This window comes from Ambystoma mexicanum, chromosome 11 (genome assembly GCF_040938575.1).
Source record: "Ambystoma mexicanum isolate Mex_15411 chromosome 11, UKY_AmexF1_1, whole genome shotgun sequence".
NCBI classification, from domain to species: domain Eukaryota; kingdom Metazoa; phylum Chordata; class Amphibia; order Caudata; family Ambystomatidae; genus Ambystoma; species Ambystoma mexicanum.
Window position 1 is genome coordinate 1474538584 of NC_090934.1, and position 19855 is coordinate 1474558438.

Here is a 19855-nt window from a genome sequence, read left to right on the forward strand (position 1 = left end):
CCCAATTCCAAAGATCCTGTGGCAGCACCCAGTGCTTTGGGGCAGAAGTGCTGTGCAAGGCAGAATTCACTTTCCTTATTTTGGGATAGAAGTACTAGGGCATTGTGGAAATCTGTGCAGACCTTCCAGCTCCCAGATGTGAGAAATAAGAAATGGCAAATATTATGCAGCGCAGAGAAGACCAGGGTGAGATTGGTGGGAGCAGTGAATTGATTGGTAAAGAGTTACAGCGGAGTGCCTTTGAAACAGAAGATTCATCACTTTAAAGTATAAACCTGGGCATGCTGTCACACAGAGACGCATCATGTGTAGGCGACAATAAGTGGCGGGACACATATAGACATGGTTAAAGGGAAAACCTTCAATCTGGCGGGATCCGAGGAGGATTTGCCAAACCCTGCGAAATTCAGATCCTCGGTGATCTTTGGGAGTGGCTGCCGATGCCTGGAGATGGGATAACTACCTCATCAACGCGGGAGCCTAGCGCCTTGATTCTCTCCAAGAAAGACAGGCGCTATGGAGAAATGGCTAACTAACTACAAAGCATCCTTTTCTATAAGGTTTGACACAAGGCCCTTTACTATGTCCTGGAACTCAAGAATGGGGAAGATTGGGGGCAAATTGATGCATGAGAAACGTGCAGGTTTCGTGAAAGGGGCGTCTTAGTACTGATAACACAAGGCATTTGCAAGCCTTAATTCAGGTCGGAGAGCCTTTGGAGAGGTCAAGACTGCAGCCAAGTACCGGCCCAGAAAATGCTAACATTGGCTATTACTAAAACATGTGCTATACAGTTTGGGTTTCTCTATCATTGAACAAGTTTACGATGTCGGCTGTGGTAGGACGACGACATGTGGGCATGGGACGGGTAGGTCTTTAATGCACAGAAGGGCGAACCGAGCAAACTAATTTCCAAGCCACTAGGATCCACCCCAGACCAAGTGTGGTGAGCACGGATTACCAATCCACGAATGGAACCTCCTGAAAACAGAGACTCCCACGAAGCACATTCCACGAGACACACAATACACTGCTTGTCCCAAGTGTTAGTGTGTTACACATCTCTATACAGAATGGATGAAACACACGCCCAAGGCACTTATTTAAAAAGGAATGACACTGATGTGTTAAACACTGAGACCCCACTCATGCCTGCCCGAGATTGAAAAGATTCAGTAACAAGCGATTAAGCGCTCACCATTGTAAGCACCTCCTCCGACACATACCTTTCAAACACTCAACATATGTTACACATGCGTGTTGATGTGCAGGGGTCATCACCGAACCTTGAAAGACCCAGAGTTCTGCCTACACTTCCTCAATAGGCTGACTTCCTAATCCCAGTTCTACAGACCCTGAGAAGATTGTCTTCACAAATGATGTCCAAAGTTGAAACATGTTGGATCCGAATGAACTGAGTTAATATTGTTATTAACCTTAGTGTACTATATTCATGTGGTTTTCTTTTCTACATACATGTGTCTGTGTTTTTGGTAAATGTGTGCATTTTGTTATTGGTTTCTTTTCATATGTTGACTGTCATACACGCGGTCACTGATTATTTGAGCACCTGCATCATGACACCGGAACCTTCCGAATGTGGGATAAGTCATTTTGCTTGCACCCATCATCTTAATATTCCGTATAACAAACTCAGCCTTGTGTGTACTTTTACCGTTAGGTGTATGTATGCCTGGGACGGTCTTTAGAATGGTGAGATGCCCTCCTGGGGGAGGGGCCACTTGCTGATTTCCCGGTCCCTGAACCCCTGGGCCTGGCATGGCGAGCACAGGGACTCTGTAAGAGTGTCCAGCAGAAGGGCTAGGAGTTCACAATGCCACGTTCAACTATTGGTGCAAGACGTACATGTGTCACTGTATCACTGCTATATGAAGTGATTCTCAGAAGATGCACTGTAACTGTGCACAGCATCACTGCACTCACTGTATCACTGCTAGGTGTAGTGATTCTCAGAAGATACACTGTAACTGTGCACAGCATCACTGCACTCACCGTATCACTGATAGGTGAAATTATTCTTATAGTATGCACTGTAACTGGGTACAGCATCACTGCACTCACTGTATCACTGCTAGGTGAAATTATTCTTATAAGCTGCACTGTAACTGTGCACAGCATCACTGCACTCACTGTATCAGTGCTAGGTGTAGTGATTCTCATAGGATGCACTGTAACTGCACAGCATCACTGCACTCAATGTATCAATGCTATATGAAGTGATTCTCAGAAGATGCACTGTAACTGTGCACAGCATCACTGCACTCACTGTATCACTGCTATGTGAGTTGATTCTCAGAAGATGCACTCCAACTGTGCACAGCATGCACTGCACTCACTGTATCAGTGCTAGGTGTAGTGATTCTCATAAGATGCACTGTAACTGTGCACAGCATCACTGCACTCACTGTATCAATGCTATGTGAAGTGATTCTCAGAAGATGCACTGTAACTGTGCACAGCATCACTGCACTCACTGTATCAATGCTATGTGAAATGATTCTCAGAAGATGCACTGTAACTGTGCACAGCATGCACTGCACTCACTGTATCGATGCTATGTGAAGTGATACTCAGAAGATTCACTGTAACTGCACAGCATGCACTGCACTCACTGTATCGATGCTATGTGAAATGATTCTCAGAAGATGCACGGTAACTGTGCACAGCATGCACTGCACTCACTGTATCGATGCTATGTGAAGTGATTCTCAGAAGATGCACTGTAACTGTGCACAGCATGCACTGCACTCACTGTATCAATGCTATGTGAAGTGATTCTCAGAAGATGCACTGTAACTGTGCACAGCATGCACTGCACTCACTGTATCAGTGCTAGGTGTAGTGATTCTCAGGAGATGCACTGTAACTGTGCACAGCATGCACTGCACTCACTGTATCAATGCTATGTGAAGTGATTCTCAGAAGATGCACTGTAACTGTGCACAGCATGCACTGCACTCACTGTATCAGTGCTAGGTGTAGTGATTCTCAGAAGATGCACTGTAACTGTGCACTGCATGCACTGCACTCACTGTATCAATGCTAGGTGAAGTGATTCTCAGAAGATGCACTATAACTGTGCACAGCATGCACTGCACTCACGGTATCAATGCTATATGAAATGATTCTCAGAAGATGCACTGTAACTGTGCACAGCATGCACTGCACCCACTGTATCAGTGCTAGGTGTAGTGATTCTCATAAGATGCACTGTAACTGTGCACAGCATGCACTGCACTCACTGTATCAGTGCTAGGTGAAGTGATTCTCAGAAGATGCACTGTAACTGCACGGCATGCACTGCACTCACTGTATCAGTGCTAGGTGTAATGATTCTCAGAAGATGCACTGTAACTGTGCACGGCATGGACTGCACTCACTGTATCAGTGCTAGGTGTAGTGATTCTCAGAAGATGCACTGTAACTGTGCACGGCATGCACTGCACTCACTGTATCAGTGCTATGTGAAGTGATTCTCATGAGATGCACTGTAACTGTGCACAGCATGCACTGCACTCACTGTATCAGTGCTAGGTGTAGTGATTCTCAGAAGACACACTGTAACTGTGCACAGCATGCACTGTACACACTGTATCAGTGCTATGTGAAGTGATTCTCAGAAGACTCACTCTAACTGTGCACAGCATGCACTGCACTCACTGTATCAGTGCTAGGTGTAGTGATTCTCAGAAGATACACTGTAACTGTGCACAGCATGCACTGCACTCACTGTATCAGTGCTAGGTGTAGTGATTCTCAGAAGATGCACTGTAACTGTGCACAGCATGCACTGCACTCACTGTATCAGCGCTAGGTGTAGTGATTCTCAGAAGATGCACTGTAACTATGCACGGCATGCACTGTAAACACTGTATCACTGCTAGGTGAAGTGATTCTCAGAAGATGCACTGTAACTGTGCACGGCATGCACTGCACTCACTGTATCAGTGCTATGTGAAGTGATTCTCAGAAGATGCACTGTACCTGTGCACAGCATACACTGCACTCACTGTATCAGTGCTATGTGAAGTGATTCTCAGAAGATGCACTGTAACTGTGCACAGCATGCACTGCACTCACTGTATCAATGCTAGGTGTAGTGATTCTCATAAGATGCACTGTAACTGTGCACAGCATGCACTGCACCCACTGTATCAATGCTAGGTGTAGTGATTCTCATAAGATGCACTGTAACTGTGCACAGCATGCACATAAGATGCACGGTAACTGTGCACAGCTTGCACTGCACTCACTGTATCAATGCTAGGTGTAGTGATTCTCATAAGATGCACTGTAACTGTGCACAGCATGCACTGCACCCACTGTATCAATGCTAGGTGTAGTGATTCTCATAAGATGCACTGTAACTGTGCACAGCATGCACATAAGATGCACTGTAACTGTGCACAGCATGCACTGCACCCACTGTATCAGTGCTAGGTGTAGTGATTCTCATAAGATGCACTGTAACTGTGCATAGCATGCACTGCACTCACTGTATCAGTGCTAGGTGAAGTGATTCTCAGAAGATGCACTGTAACTGCACGGCATGCACTGCACTCACTGTATCAGTGCTAGGTGTAATGATTCTCAGAAGATGCACTGTAACTGTGCACGGCATGGACTGCACTCACTGTATCAGTGCTAGGTGTAGTGATTCTCAGAAGATTCACTGTAACTGTGCACAGCATCACTGCACTCACTGTATCACTGCTATGTGAAGTGATTCTCAGAAGATGCACTGTAACTGTGCACAGCATGCGCTGCACTCACTGTATCAGTGCTAGGTGAAGTGATTCTCAGAAGATGCACTGTAACTGTGCACAGCATCACTGCACTCACTGTATCAATGCTAGATGTAGTGATTCTCAGAAGATGCACTGTAACTGTGCACAGCATCACTGCACTCACTGTATCAGTGCTAGGTGTAGTGATTCTCAGAAGATGCACTGTAACTGTGCACAGCATGCGCTGCACTCACTGTATCAGTGCTAGGTGAAGTGATTCTCAGAAGATGCACTGTAACTGTGCACAGCATCACTGCACTCACTGTATCAGTGCTATGTGAAGTGATTCTCATGAGATGCACTGTAACTGTGCACAGCATGCACTGCACTCACTGTATCAGTGCTAGGTGTAGTGATTCTCAGAAGACACACTGTAACTGTGCACAGCATGCACTGTACACACTGTATCAGTGCTATGTGAAGTGATTCTCAGAAGACTCACTCTAACTGTGCACAGCATGCACTGCACTCACTGTATCAGTGCTAGGTGTAGTGATTCTCAGAAGATACACTGTAACTGTGCACAGCATGCACTGCACTCACTGTATCAGTGCTAGGTGTAGTGATTCTCAGAAGATGCACTGTAACTGTGCACAGCATGCACTGCACTCACTGTATCAGCGCTAGGTGTAGTGATTCTCAGAAGATGCACTGTAACTATGCACGGCATGCACTGTAAACACTGTATCACTGCTAGGTGAAGTGATTCTCAGAAGATGCACTGTAACTGTGCACGGCATGCACTGCACTCACTGTATCAGTGCTATGTGAAGTGATTCTCAGAAGATGCACTGTACCTGTGCACAGCATACACTGCACTCACTGTATCAGTGCTATGTGAAGTGATTCTCAGAAGATGCACTGTAACTGTGCACAGCATGCACTGCACTCACTGTACCAGTGCTAGGTGTAGTGATTCTCATAAGATGCACTGTAACTGTGCACAGCATGCACATAAGATGCACTGTAACTGTGCACAGCATGCACTGCACCCACTGTATCAGTGCTAGGTGTAGTGATTCTCATAAGATGCACTGTAACTGTGCACAGCATGCACTGCACTCACTGTATCAGTGCTAGGTGAAGTGATTCTCAGAAGATGCACTGTAACTGCACGGCATGCACTGCACTCACTGTATCAGTGCTAGGTATAGTGATTCTCAGAAGATGCACTGTAACTGCGCAGCATGCACTGCACTCACTGTATCAGTGCTAGGTGAAGTGATTCTCAGAAGATGCACTGTAACTGTGCACAGCATCACTGCACTCACTGTATCACTGCTATGTGAAGTGATTCTCAGAAGATGCACTGTAACTGTGCACAGCATGCGCTGCACTCACTGTATCAGTGCTAGGTGAAGTGATTCTCAGAAGATGCACTGTAACTGTGCACAGCATCACTGCACTCACTGTATCAATGCTAGATGTAGTGATTCTCAGAAGATGCACTGTAACTGTGCACAGCATCACTGCACTCACTGTATCAGTGCTAGGTGTAGTGATTCTCAGAAGATGCACTGTACCTGTGCACAACATGCACTGCACCCACTGTATCAGTGCTAGGTGTAGTGATTCGCATAAGATGCACTGTAACTGTGCACAGCATGCACTGCACTCACTGTATCAGTGCTAGGTGTAGTGATTCTCAGAAGATGCACTGTAACTGTGCACGGCATGCACTGTACACACTATCACTGCTAGGTGAAGTGATTCTCAGAAGATGCACTGTAACTGCGCAGCATGCACTGCACTCACTGTATCAGTGCTAGGTGAAGTGATTCTCAGAAGATGCACTGTAACTGTGCACAGCATCACTGCATTCACTGTATCACTGCTATGTGAAGTGATTCTCAGAAGATGCACTGTAACTGTGCACAGCATGCGCTGCACTCACTGTATCAGTGCTAGGTGAAGTGATTCTCAGAAGATGCACTGTAACTGTGCACAGCATCACTGCACTCACTGTATCAATGCTAGATGTAGTGATTCTCAGAAGATGCACTGTAACTGTGCAAAGCATCACTGCACTCACTGTATCAGTGCTATGTGAAGTGATTCTCAGAAGATGCACTGTAACTGTGCACGGCATGCACTGCACTCACTGTATCAGTGCTAGGTGTAGTGATTCTCAGAAGATGCACTGTACCTGTGCACAGCATGCACTGCACTCACTGTATCACTGCTAGGTGTAGTGATTCTCAGAAGATGCACTGTACCTGTGCACAGCATGCACTGCACCCACTGTATCAGTGCTAGGTGTAGTGATTCTCAGAAGATGCACTGTAACTGTGCACAGCATCACTGCACTCACTGTATCACTGCTAGGTGTAGTGATTCTCAGAAGATGCAATGTAACTATGCACAGCATGCACTGCACTCGCTGTATCAATGCAATGTGTAGCGATTCTCAGAAGATGCACTGTAACTGTGCACAGCATGCACTGCACTCACTGTATCAGTGCTATGTGTAGTGATTCTCAGAAGATGCACTGTAACTGTGCACAGCATCACTGCACTCACTGTATCACTGCTATGTGAAGTGATTCTCAGAAGATGCACTGTAACTGTGCACAGCATGCGCTGCACTCACTGTATCAGTGCTAGGTGAAGTGATTCTCAGAAGATGCACTGTAACTGTGCACAGCATCACTGCACTCACTGTATCAATGCTAGATGTAGTGATTCTCAGAAGATGCACTGTAACTGTGCAAAGCATCACTGCACTCACTGTATCAGTACTATGTGAAGTGATTCTCAGAAGATGCACTGTAACTGTGCACGGCATGCACTGCACTCACTGTATCAGTGCTAGGTGTAGTGATTCTCAGAAGATGCACTGTACCTGTGCACAGCATGCACTGCACTCACTGTATCAGTGCTAGGTGTAGTGATTCTCAGAAGATGCACTGTAACTGTGCACAGCATCACTGCACTCACTGTATCACTGCTAGGTGTAGTGATTCTCAGAAGATGCAATGTAACTATGCACAGCATGCACTGCACTCGCTGTATCAATGCAATGTGTAGCGATTCTCAGAAGATGCACTGTAACTGTGCACAGCATGCACTGCACTCACTGTATCAGTGCTATGTGTAGTGATTCTCAGAAGATGCACTGTAACTGTGCACAGCATGCACTGAACTCACTGTATCAGTGCTAGGTGTAGTGATTCTCAGAAGATGCACTGTAACTGTGAACAGCATACACTGCACTCACTGTATCACTGCTAGGTGAAGTGATTCTCAGAAGATGCACTGTAACTGTGCACAGCATGCACTGCACTCACTGTATCAGTGCTAGGTGAAGTGATTCTCATAAGATGCACTGTAACTGTGCACAGCATGAACTGCACTCACTGTATCAGTGCTAGATGTAGTGATTCTGAGAAGATGCACTGTAACAGTGCACAGCATGCACTGCACTCACTGTATCAATGCTATGTGTAGTGATTCTCAGAAGATACACTGTAACGGTGAACAGCATGCACTGCACTCACTGTATCAGTGCTAGGTGTAGTGATTCTCATGAGATGCACTGTAACTGTGCACAGCATGCACTGCACTCGCTGTATCAATGCAATGTGTAGTGATTCTCAGAAGATGCACTGTAACTGTGCACTGCATGCACTGCACACACTGTATCAATGCTAGGTGAAGTGATTCTCAGAAGATGCACTGTAACTTTGCACAGCATGCACTGCACTCACTGTATCAGTTCTAGGTGTAGTGATTCTCAGAAGATGCACTGTAACTATGCACAGCATGCACTGCACTCACGGTATCAATGCTATATGAAATGATTCTCAGACGATGCACTGTCACTGTGCACAGCATGCACTGCACTCACTGTATCAGTGCTAGGTGAAGTGATTCTCATAAGATGCACTGTAACTGTACACAGCATGCACTGCACTCACTGTATCATTGCTATGTGAAGTGATTCTCAGAAGATGCACTGTAACTGTGCACAGCATGCACTGCGCTCACTGTGTCAGTGCTAGGTGTAGTGATCCTCATAAGATGCACTGTAACTGTGCACAGCATCACTGCACTCACTGTATCAGTGCTATGTGAAGTGATTCTCAGAAGATGCACTGTAACTGCACGGCATGCACTGCACTCACTGTATCAGTGCTAGGTGTAGTTATTCTCAGAAGATGCACTGTACCTGTGCACAGCATGCACTGCACTCACTGTATCACTGCTAGGCGTAGTGATTCTCAGAAGATGCACTGTACCTGTGCACAGCATGCACTGCACCCACTGTATCAGTGCTAGGTGTAGTGATTCTCAGAAGATGCACTGTAACTGTGCACAGCATCACTGCACTCACTGTATCACTGCTAGGTGTTGTGATTCTCAGAAGATGCACTGTAACCGTGCGCAGCATGCACTGCACTCACTGTATCAGTGCTAGGTGTAGTGATTCTCAGAAGATGCACTGTAACCGTGCACAGCATGCACTGCACTCACTGTATCAGTGCTAGGTGTAGTGATTCTCAGAAGATGCACTGTAACTGTGCGCAGCATGCACTGCACTCACTGTATCACTGCTAGGTGAAGTGATTCTCAGAAGATGCACTGTAACTGTGCACAGCATTCACTGCACTCACTGTATCACTGCTAGGTGAAGTGATTCTCAGAAGATGCACTGTAACTGTGCACAGCATCACTGCACTCACTGTATCAATGCTAGGTGAAGTGATTCTCAGAAGATGCACTGTAACTGTGCACAGCATCACTGCACTCACTGTATCAGTGCTATGTGAAGTGATTCTCATGAGATGCACTGTAACTGTGCACGGCAGGCACTGCACTCACTGTATCAGTGCTAGGTGTAGTGATTCTCAGAAGATGCACTGTAACTGTGCACAGCATGCACTGCACTCACTGTATCAGTGCTATGTGAAGTGATTCTCATGAGATGCACTGTAACTGAGCACAGCATGCACTGCACTCACTGTATCAGTGCTAGGTGTAGTGATTCTCATAAGATGCACTGTAACTGTGCACAGCATGCACTGCACGCACTGTATCAGTGCTAGGTGTAGTGATTCTCAGAAGATGCACTGTAACTGTGCACGGCATGCACTGTACACACTGTATCACTGCTAGGTGAAGTGATTCTCAGAAGATGCACTGTATCTGCGCAGCATGCACTGCACTCACTGTATCAGTGCTAGGTGAAGTGATTCTCAGAAGATGCACTGTAACCGTGCGCAGCATGCACTGCACTCACTGTATCAGTGCTAGGTGTAGTGATTCTCATAAGATGCACTGTAACTGCACAGCATCACTGCACTCACTGTATCAATGCTATGTGAAGTGATTCTCAGAAGATGCACTATAACTGTGCACAGCATGCACTGCACTCACTGTATCAATGCTATGTGAAGTGATTCTCAGAAGATGCAGTGTAACTGTGCGCAGCATGCACTGCACTCACTGTATCAGTGCTAGGTGTAGTGATTCTCATAAGATGCACTGTAACTGTGCACAGCATCACTGCACTCACTGTATCAATGCTATGTGAAGGGATTCTCAGAAGATGCACTGTAACTGTGCACAGCATGCACTGCACTCACTGTATCAATGCTATGTGAAGTTATTCTCAGAAGATGCACTGTAACTGTGCGCAGCATGCACTGCACTCACTGTATCAGTGCTAGGTGTAGTGATTCTCAGAAGATGCACTGTAACCGTGCGCAGCATGCACTGCACTCACTGTATCAGTGCTAGGTGTAGTGATTCTCAGAAGATGCACTGTAACCGTGCACAGCATGCACTGCACTCACTGAATCAGTGCTAGGTGTAGTGATTCTCAGAAGATGCACTGTAACTGTGCACGGCATGCACTGTACACACTGTATCACTGCTAGGTGAAGTGATTCTCAGAAGATGCACTGTAACTGTGCACAGCATCACTGCACTCACTGTATCACTGCTATGTGAAGTGATTCTCAGAAGATGCACTGTAACTGTGCACGGCATGCACTGTACACACTGTATCACTGCTAGGTGAAGTGATTCTCAGAAGATGCACTGTAACTGTGCACAGCATGCACTGCACTCACTGTATCACTGCTGTATGAAATCATTCTCAGATGATGCACTGTAACTATGCACAGCATGCACTGCACTCGCTGTATCAGTGCTAGGTGTAGTGATTCTCATAAGATGCACTGTAACTGTGCACAGCATCACTGCACTCACTGTATCAGTGCTATGTGAAGTGATTCTCAGAAGATGCACTGTAACTGTGCACAGCATGCACTGCACTCACTGTATCAGTGCTATGTGAAGTGATTCTCAGAAGATGCACTGTAACTGTGCACGGCATGCACTGCACTCACTGTATCAATGCTAGGTGAAGTGATTCTCAGAAGATGCACTGTAACTGTGCACGGCATGCACTGCACTCACTGTATCACTGCTGTATGAAATCATTCTCAGAAGATGCACTGTAACTGTTCACAGCATCACTGCACTCACTGTATCACTGCTACATGAAGTGATTCTCAGAAGATGCACTGTAACTGTGCACAGCATGCACTGCACTCACTGTATCACTGCTGTATGAAATCATTCTCAGATGATGCACTGTAACTATGCACAGCATGCACTGCACTCGCTGTATCAGTGCTAGGTGTAGTGATTCTCATAAGATGCACTGTAACTGTGCACAGCATCACTGCACTCACTGTATCAGTGCTAGGTGTAGTGATTCTCATAAGATGCACTGTGACTGTGCACAGCATCACTGCACTCACTGTATCAGTGCTATGTGAAGTGATTCTCAGAAGATGCACTGTAATTGTGCACAGCATGCACTGTACACACTGTATCAGTGCTATGTGAAGTGATTCTCAGAAGATGCATGGTAACTGTGCACAGCATGCACTGCACTCACTGTATCAGTGCTATGTGAAGTGATTCTCAGAAGATGCACTGTAACTGTTCACGGCATGCACTGTACACACTGTATCACTGCTAGGTGTAGTGATTCTCAGAAGATGCACTGTAACTGTGCACAGCATCACTGCACTCACTGTATCACTGCTATGTGAAGTGATTCTCAGAAGATGCACTGTACCTGTGCACAGCATGCACTGTACACACTGCTAGGTGAAGCGAGTCTCCTCAGATTAACTGTGGCCCTGCACGCAGTCTTGCTGTCACACTGTACATATTAGACTGAACCCACTGCCCGCAGAAGTGAACACTGCACGGAATTCTCTCCCATACTCGCTGAGACATTGCACAGGACGTAGCACAATGACTCCATCGATGTAAGCAGAAGTGAGCCGCTACAGGGCCTATGTCCCTCTCCACTGCACGGGCACACTGTACAAATAAAACTTGACTTGCACTGGAGAGCATGCAGTGCCATGCGTGCATCACTGCACGGCCTAGCTGCACACATAAGCGTCTTACACAGGCCTAACGCAGCCAGAACCCAGTCTTGGTGACCAACCTCCAGACTGCACACATTCAACTGACATCAGATACCACCACACCTAATGGTAGGATGCAGCTACCATCAGGCAACCGCATCAGCTGCACACATAACTGGTGCACCCAAGCACCCTATGACACCTTATTCTCTCCACTGACCTGGACTGCGGTCCCCGAGGGCGTTCAACCCACCAGCGCTTTGAGGTCATACAAATGATACATAGAGCGCTATATAAATGGCAAATAACATCTGCAGGCAGAGGCCGCCCATACTCACTCTGCCAGACACCCCCCCCCCCCCTCTCCAGTACATTGTCGCATTTTCTGGGCTCGCTTTGAAGCGGCAGGCTCTGCACTTGCTGCTCAGTCAGTGCCACACTGCGGGTACCAAAGCTGCAGTGTTGCTACTAACCAGGGGTCAAAGTGGGCGGACGACGAATCTCAGTTATCGTCCCCTTCCCAGAGCACCCTTCCAGGAGGGCAGTTTGTATGTATTTAAATTCTCCCCCATTGGGGGCGTGAACCAGGCCCGTGCTGCAGAGTCACGCCACGCACGCTGCAGCACCTCGCAAGTGCCGGGGAGATGCTATGTGTGTGTGGCTATAGCCCTAGAGGTGTCCCCTAAGGGGTGGGCATGGTGGGCGATTGGAAGGGGGTGAGCGGGGGCTGCTTAAAGCTACACGCTGTGGAAGTCAATAGTGGCCATGGCAATGCATGTCGTTTCCTAAAAGAAAGGCGAAGGCGTGGTGTTTGAATTGTGAGTGGGCGGGGGAGGGGAGAGGGGGTAATGGGGCCCGTGGTAAGCGTGGGGAGGGGGCGACACCAAGTCTTGGGCCTGTCACTCGCCTGAGTATTTTACAGGCCTGTCTCTTCCCTGGGACGCGCCTGCACCTGTCACCTGGGAAGCGCCTGCATGTCTCTTCCCTGGGACGCGCCTGCACCTGTCACTCGCCTGAGTATTTTACAGGCCTGTCTCTACCCTGGGACGCGCCTGCACCTGTGACTCGCCTGCAGTATTTTACAGGCCTGTCTCTTCCCTGGGACGCGCCTGCACCTGTCACTCGCCTGCATGTCTCTTCCCTAGGAAGCGCCTGCACCCGTCACTCGCCTGGAGTATTTTGCAGGCATGTCTCTTCCCTGGGAAGCGCCTGCACCTGTCACTCGCCTGAGTATTTTACAGGCCTGTCTCTTCCCTGGGAAGCGCCTGCACCTGTCACTCGCCTGAGTATTTTACAGGCCTGTCTCTTCCCTGGGAAGCGCCTGCACCCGTCACTCGCCTAGAATATTTTGCAGGCATGTCTCTTCCCTGGGAAGCGCCTGCACCTGTCACCTGGGAAGCGCCTGCATGTCTCTTCCCTGGTACGCGCCTGCACCTGTCACCTGGGAAGCGCCTGCATGTCTCTTCCCTGGGACGCGCCTGCACCTGTCATCTGGGAAGCTCCTGCATGTCTCTTCCCTGGGACGCGCCTGCACCTGTCACTCGCTTGCATGTCTCTTCCCTAGGAAGCGCCTGCACCCGTTCTCGCCTGGAGTATTTTGCAGGCATGTCTCTTCCCTGGGACGCGCCTGCACCTGTCACTCGCCTGCAGTATTTTACAAGCATGTATTTTCCCTGGGACGCGCCTGTCACTCGCCTGCATGTCTCTTCCCTAGGAAGCGCCTGCACCCGTTCTCGCCTGGAGTATTTTGCAGGCATGTCTCTTCCCTGGGAAGCGCCTGCACCTGTCACCTGGGAAGCGCCTGCATGTCTCTTCCCTGGGACGCGCCTGCACCTGTCACCTGGGAAGCGCCTGCATGTCTCTTCCCTGGGACGCGCCTGCACCTGTCATCTGGGAAGCGCCTGCATGTCTCTTCCCTGGGACGCGCCTACACCTGTCACCCGGGAAGCGCCTGCATGTCTCTTCCCTGGGAAGCGCCTGCATGTCTCTTCCCTGGGACCCGCCTGCACCTGTCACCTGGGAAGCGCCTGCATGTCTCTTCCCTGGGACGCGCCTGCACCTGTCACCTGGGAAGCGCCTGCATGTCTCTTCCCTGGGACGCGCCTGCACCTGTCACCTGGGAAGCGCCTGCATGTCTCTTCCCTGGGACCCGCCTGCACCTGTCACCCGGGAAGCGCCTGCATGTCTCTTCCCTGGGAAGCGCCTGCATGTCTCTTTCCTGGGACGCGCCTGCACCTGTCACCTGGGAAGCGCCTGCATGTCTCTTCCCTGGGACCCGCCTGCACCTGTCACCCGGGAAGCGCCTGCATGTCTCTTCCCTGGGAAGCGCCTGCATGTCTCTTCCCTGGTACGCGCCTGCACCTGTCACCTGGGAAGCGCCTGCATGTCTCTTCCCTGGGACGCGCCTGCACCTGTCATCTGGGAAGCTCCTGCATGTCTCTTCCCTGGGACGCGCCTGCACCTGTCACTCGCTTGCATGTCTCTTCCCTAGGAAGCGCCTGCACCCGTTCTCGCCTGGAGTATTTTGCAGGCATGTCTCTTCCCTGGGACGCGCCTGCACCTGTCACTCGCCTGCAGTATTTTACAAGCATGTATTTTCCCTGGGACGCGCCTGTCACTCGCCTGCATGTCTCTTCCCTAGGAAGCGCCTGCACCCGTTCTCGCCTGGAGTATTTTGCAGGCATGTCTCTTCCCTGGGAAGCGCCTGCACCTGTCACCTGGGAAGCGCCTGCATGTCTCTTCCCTGGGACGCGCCTGCACCTGTCACCTGGGAAGCGCCTGCATGTCTCTTCCCTGGGACGCGCCTGCACCTGTCATCTGGGAAGCGCCTGCATGTCTCTTCCCTGGGACGCGCCTACACCTGTCACCCGGGAAGCGCCTGCATGTCTCTTCCCTGGGACGCGCCTGCACCTGTCACCTGGGAAGCGCCTGCATGTCTCTTCCCTGGGACCCGCCTGCACCTGTCACCCGGGAAGCGCCTGCATGTCTCTTCCCTGGGAAGCGCCTGCACCTGTCACCCGGGAAGCGCCTGCATGTCTCTTCCCTGGGAAGCGCCTGCATGTCTCTTCCCTGGGACACGCCTACACCTGTCACACATCACACTGTGGCCAGACATGCTGTGTTATGTCTGCACCGCGCGGTGCTCTCACCTGGGCAGCTCCTGCATCTCTCCCCCCAGACGCTCCTCAAACTCCCCCCAGGCCGTGAGCCCCTGGGAGCCGAAGGCGGCCAGGTCCAGGGTCTCGGACACCTCCTGGAAGCGGGCCGAGAAGTCGTGGAAGTCGATGAAGCCGTCTCGGTCCACGTCCAGTTTGCTGAAGAGGGGGCGCACCTGCCCAGGGCTGACCCCCAGCTCCCGGCACACGGCGGAGAAGTCCTCGAACTCCACCAGCCCCGAGCGGTTCACATCGCAGGCGGAGAAGAGGCGGCGCAGCTCCGAGCCGGTGGTCTCCTCGCTGGACCCCATGGGGGCAGGCGCACCCCCGCCTCGGAGGGTTGGTGGGGTCAGCTTTCAAGGGCACGTGGGGCGGGTATCCGGGGTACACTGCGAGGAAAGCAGGTCCGTAGCGGGTCCCAAAGATCCGAAAAAAGAAAATCCTGAAGCACAAACCGGCAGCCTGGAGAACCGGACGAACCTGCGAACCCAAGTCCGCGAACCTCCACTGCTGCACCCCGACAATTCCACCTGCTCCACCAGAGGACACTACACCTGTGCCCTGTCCCGCCACTCCTAGCACCACTACTCACTCAACCCTTCACTACACACTCTCCCATGTCTACCCCGCCCAGTCCCAGCAAAGCCCACACCCCTGCCGCCTCTCCCCTCCCTCATTCCTGCAGTGTGCCTCCTCCCCGCCCATGTGTCATTCTCGCCCTCTCTCCCACCTTTCTTCCTGGAACTGCCCTGCCCTCCCCACCCTGGACAGACACGCCGCTCCCGGCTCCCCACGTACTCTGGCGCCTTAAAGGGGTTATTATAGCGCCAAAGCTAGCGAGCTCACAGTAACCATCTCATCAGTGTCCTCAAAATGACACCCACCCACCCCAGCGCTATCACACACGAGAGCCAGTGCTACCAAATACCACATACGACCCAGTGTCCTCGGTGGCCACACACAGCTCAGCGGTCTCAGTGACCCACACAACGCACCGATCCATGGAATTATTTGCGGGCAGAATGGCACGCAAATCCCAATATCCTAAAGAAGTCCCCGCGCCCACATTACACCCACACATCACCCTGTCCTCTCAATAAAATCCAAAGAAAACCTGGGGGTGTACATATACGCGGCATCATTCATGCCACACTCCACCCAGAGGTGCGACCCTCGTCATGCACAGCTCACAAGACCTAGGCATGTACCCCCTTTAAAGAAAGATTTCACAGCCCCCCCCCCGCGCCCCCTCCCACATTACACAACTCACAAGATTCAGTGTTTTAAATAACCACACAAGGCGCAGATGCTGTCAAGAGTCTGCAGCTCAAAGCACACCGGGCACTGCTGGTGAGCACACAGGGCGCTGCTGGTGAGCACGCCGGGAACTGCTGGTGAGCACACAGGGCGCTGCTGGTGAGCACACCAGGGACTGCTGGTGAGCACACAGGGCGTGTGTGCGCTGCTGGTGAGCACACAGGGCGTGTGTGCGCTGCTGGCGAGCACACAGGGCGCTGCTGGTGAGCACACCAGGGACTGCTGGTGAGCACACAGGGCGCTGCTGGTGAGCACACCAGGGACTGCTGGTGAGCACACAGGGCGCTGCTGGTTAGCACACAGGGCGCTGCTGGTGAGCACAAAACGGACTGCTGGTGAGCACACAGGGCGCTGCTGGTGATTACACAGGGCGCTGCTGGTGAGCACACAGGGCGCTGCTGGTGAGCACACCAAGGGCTGCTGGTGAGCACACAGGGCACTGCTGCTGAGCACACCCGGGACTGCTTGTGAGCACACAGGGCACTGCTGGTGAGCACACAGGGCATTGCTGGTGAGCACACAGGGCACTGCTGGTGAGCACACAGGGCGCTGCTGGTGAGCACACCAGGGCGCTGCTGGAGAGCACACAGGGCGCTGCTGGTGAGCACTCAGGGCACTGCTGGTGAGCTATATAATAACACCATCCCTCCAGCTGAGCTTGCACATTTCAGACTCCACCCTTCGACCGCCCCTCCCCCCCACACCAGTCAAAAATCCCTATTCCAGGTCCTCTCAATAACCCACACCAATCAAACATCTCTAGACCAAGTGCTCTCAACAACCCGCACCAATCAAACATCACTAGACCAAATGCTGTCAATGACCCGCACCAATCAAACATCTCTAGACCAAGTGCTCTGAATAAGCCGCACCAATCAAACATCACTAGACCAAGTGCTCTCAATGACCCGCACCAATCAAACATCTCTAGACCAAGTGCTCTCAATAACCTGCACCAATCAAACATCACTAGACCAAGTGCTCTCAATAACCTGCACCAATCAAACATCACTAGACCAAGTGCTCTCAATGACCCGCACCAATCAAACATCACTAGGCCAAGTGCTCTCAATAACTCAAACCAATTAAACATCACTAGACCAAGTGCTCTCAACAACCTGCACCAATCAAACATCACTAGACCAAGTGCTCTCAATAACCAGCTCCAAACAAGCATCACTAGGCCAAGTGCTCTCAATAACTCAAACCAATTAAACATCACTAGACCAAGTGCTCTCAATAACCCGCACCAATCAAACATCACTAGACCAAGTGCTCTCAATAACCCGCACAAAACATCACTAGACCAAGTGCTCTCAATAACCCGCACCAATCAAATATCACTAGACCAAGTACTCTCAATAACCCGCACCAATCAAACATCACTAGACCAAGTGCTCTCAATAACCTCGACCAATCAAACATCACTAGACCAAGTGCTCTGAAAAACCCGCACCAAACATCACTAGACCAAGTGCTCTCAATAATCCGCACCAATCAAACATCACTAGGCCAAGTGCTCTCAATAACCCGTACCAAACATGACTAGACCAAGTGCTCTCAACAACAAGCACCAATCAAATATCACTAGGCCAAGTTCTCTCAACAACCCGCACCAATCAAACATCACTAGGCAGAGTGCTCTCAATAACTCAAACCAATTAAACATCACTAGACCAAGTGCTCTCATTCACCCACACCAATCAAACATCACTACACCAAGTGCTCTCAATAACCTCGACCAATCAAACATCATTAGACCAAGTGCTCTCAATAACCTCGATCAAGCAAACATCACTAGACCAAGTGCTCTCAATAACCCGCACCAAACATCACTAGACCAAGTGCTCTCAATAACCTTGACCTATCAAACATCACAAGACCAAGTGCTCTCAATAACCTCGACCAATCAAACATCACTAGGCCAAGTGCTCTCAATAACCCGTACCAAACATCACTAAACCAAGTGCTCTCAATAACAAACAACAATCAAACATCACTAGGCCAAGTGCTGTCAATAACCCGTACCAAACATCACTAGGCCAAGTGCTCTCAATAACCCACACCAATCAAACATCAATAGACCAAGTGCTCTCAATAACCTCGACCAATCAAACATTACAAGACCAAGTGCTCTCAATAACAAGCACCAATCAAACATCACTAGGCGAAGTTCTCTCAACAACCCGCACCAAACATCACTAGGCCAAGTGCTCTCAATAACCCGCACCAATCAAACAGCACTAGGCCAAGTGCTCTCAATAACCTGCACCAATCAAACATCACTAGGCCAAGTGCTCTCAACAACCCGCACCAATCAAACATCACTACACCAAGTGCTCTCAATAACCTCGCCAATCAAACATCACTTGACCAAGTGCTCTCAATAACCTCGACCAATCAAACATCCCTAGACCAAGTGCTCTCAATAACCCGCACCAAACATCACTAGACCAAGTGCTCTCAATAACCTTGACCCATCAAACATCACAAGACCAAGTGCTCTCAATAACATCGAACAATCAAACATCACTAGGCCAAGTGCTCTCAATAACCCGTACCAAACATCACTAGACGAAGTGCTCTCAATAACAAGCACCGATCAAACATCACTAGGCCAATTGCTCTCAATAACCCGCACCAAACATCACTAGACCCAGTGCTCTCAATAATCCGCACCAATCAAACATCACTAGGCCAAGTGCTCTCAATAACCCACACGAATCAAACATCAATAGACCAAGTGCTCTCAATAACCTCAACCAATCAAACATTACTAGACCAAGTGCTCTCAATAACAAGCACCAATCATACATCACTAGACCAAGTGCTCTCAGTAACAAGCACCAATCAAACATCACTAGGCGAAGTTCTCTCAACAACCCGCACCAAACATCACTAGGCCAAGTGCTCACAATAACCCGCACCAATCAAACATCACTAGGCCAAGTGCTCTCAATAACCTGCACCAATCAAACATCACTAGGCCAAGTGCTCTCAACAACCCGCACCAATCAAAGATCACTAAGCCAAGTGCTCTCAACAACCCGCACCAATCAAACATCACTAAGCTAAGTGCTCTCATTAACCCACACCAATCAAACATCACTAGACCAAGTGCTCTCAATACCCCGCACCAATCAAACATCGCGAAGCCAAGTGCTCTCAATAACCCGCACCA

At 49.8% G+C, this 19855-nt stretch overlaps 1 protein-coding gene across 1 annotated transcript in view; it reads right to left on the reverse strand.

Moving 5' to 3' along the window:
• The window catches only part of LOC138504592 (ras and EF-hand domain-containing protein-like), a 188454-nt gene extending 172650 nt beyond the window's left edge, over positions 1-15804 (reverse strand). Inside the window, exon 1 of the mRNA XM_069625179.1 lies at positions 15352-15804. Within this exon, the coding sequence (XP_069481280.1) occupies positions 15352-15668 (317 nt within the window). The 5' untranslated portion in view covers positions 15669-15804. The remainder of the gene's footprint in view (positions 1-15351) is intronic.
• Between the last annotated feature and the right edge of the window lie 4051 nt (positions 15805-19855).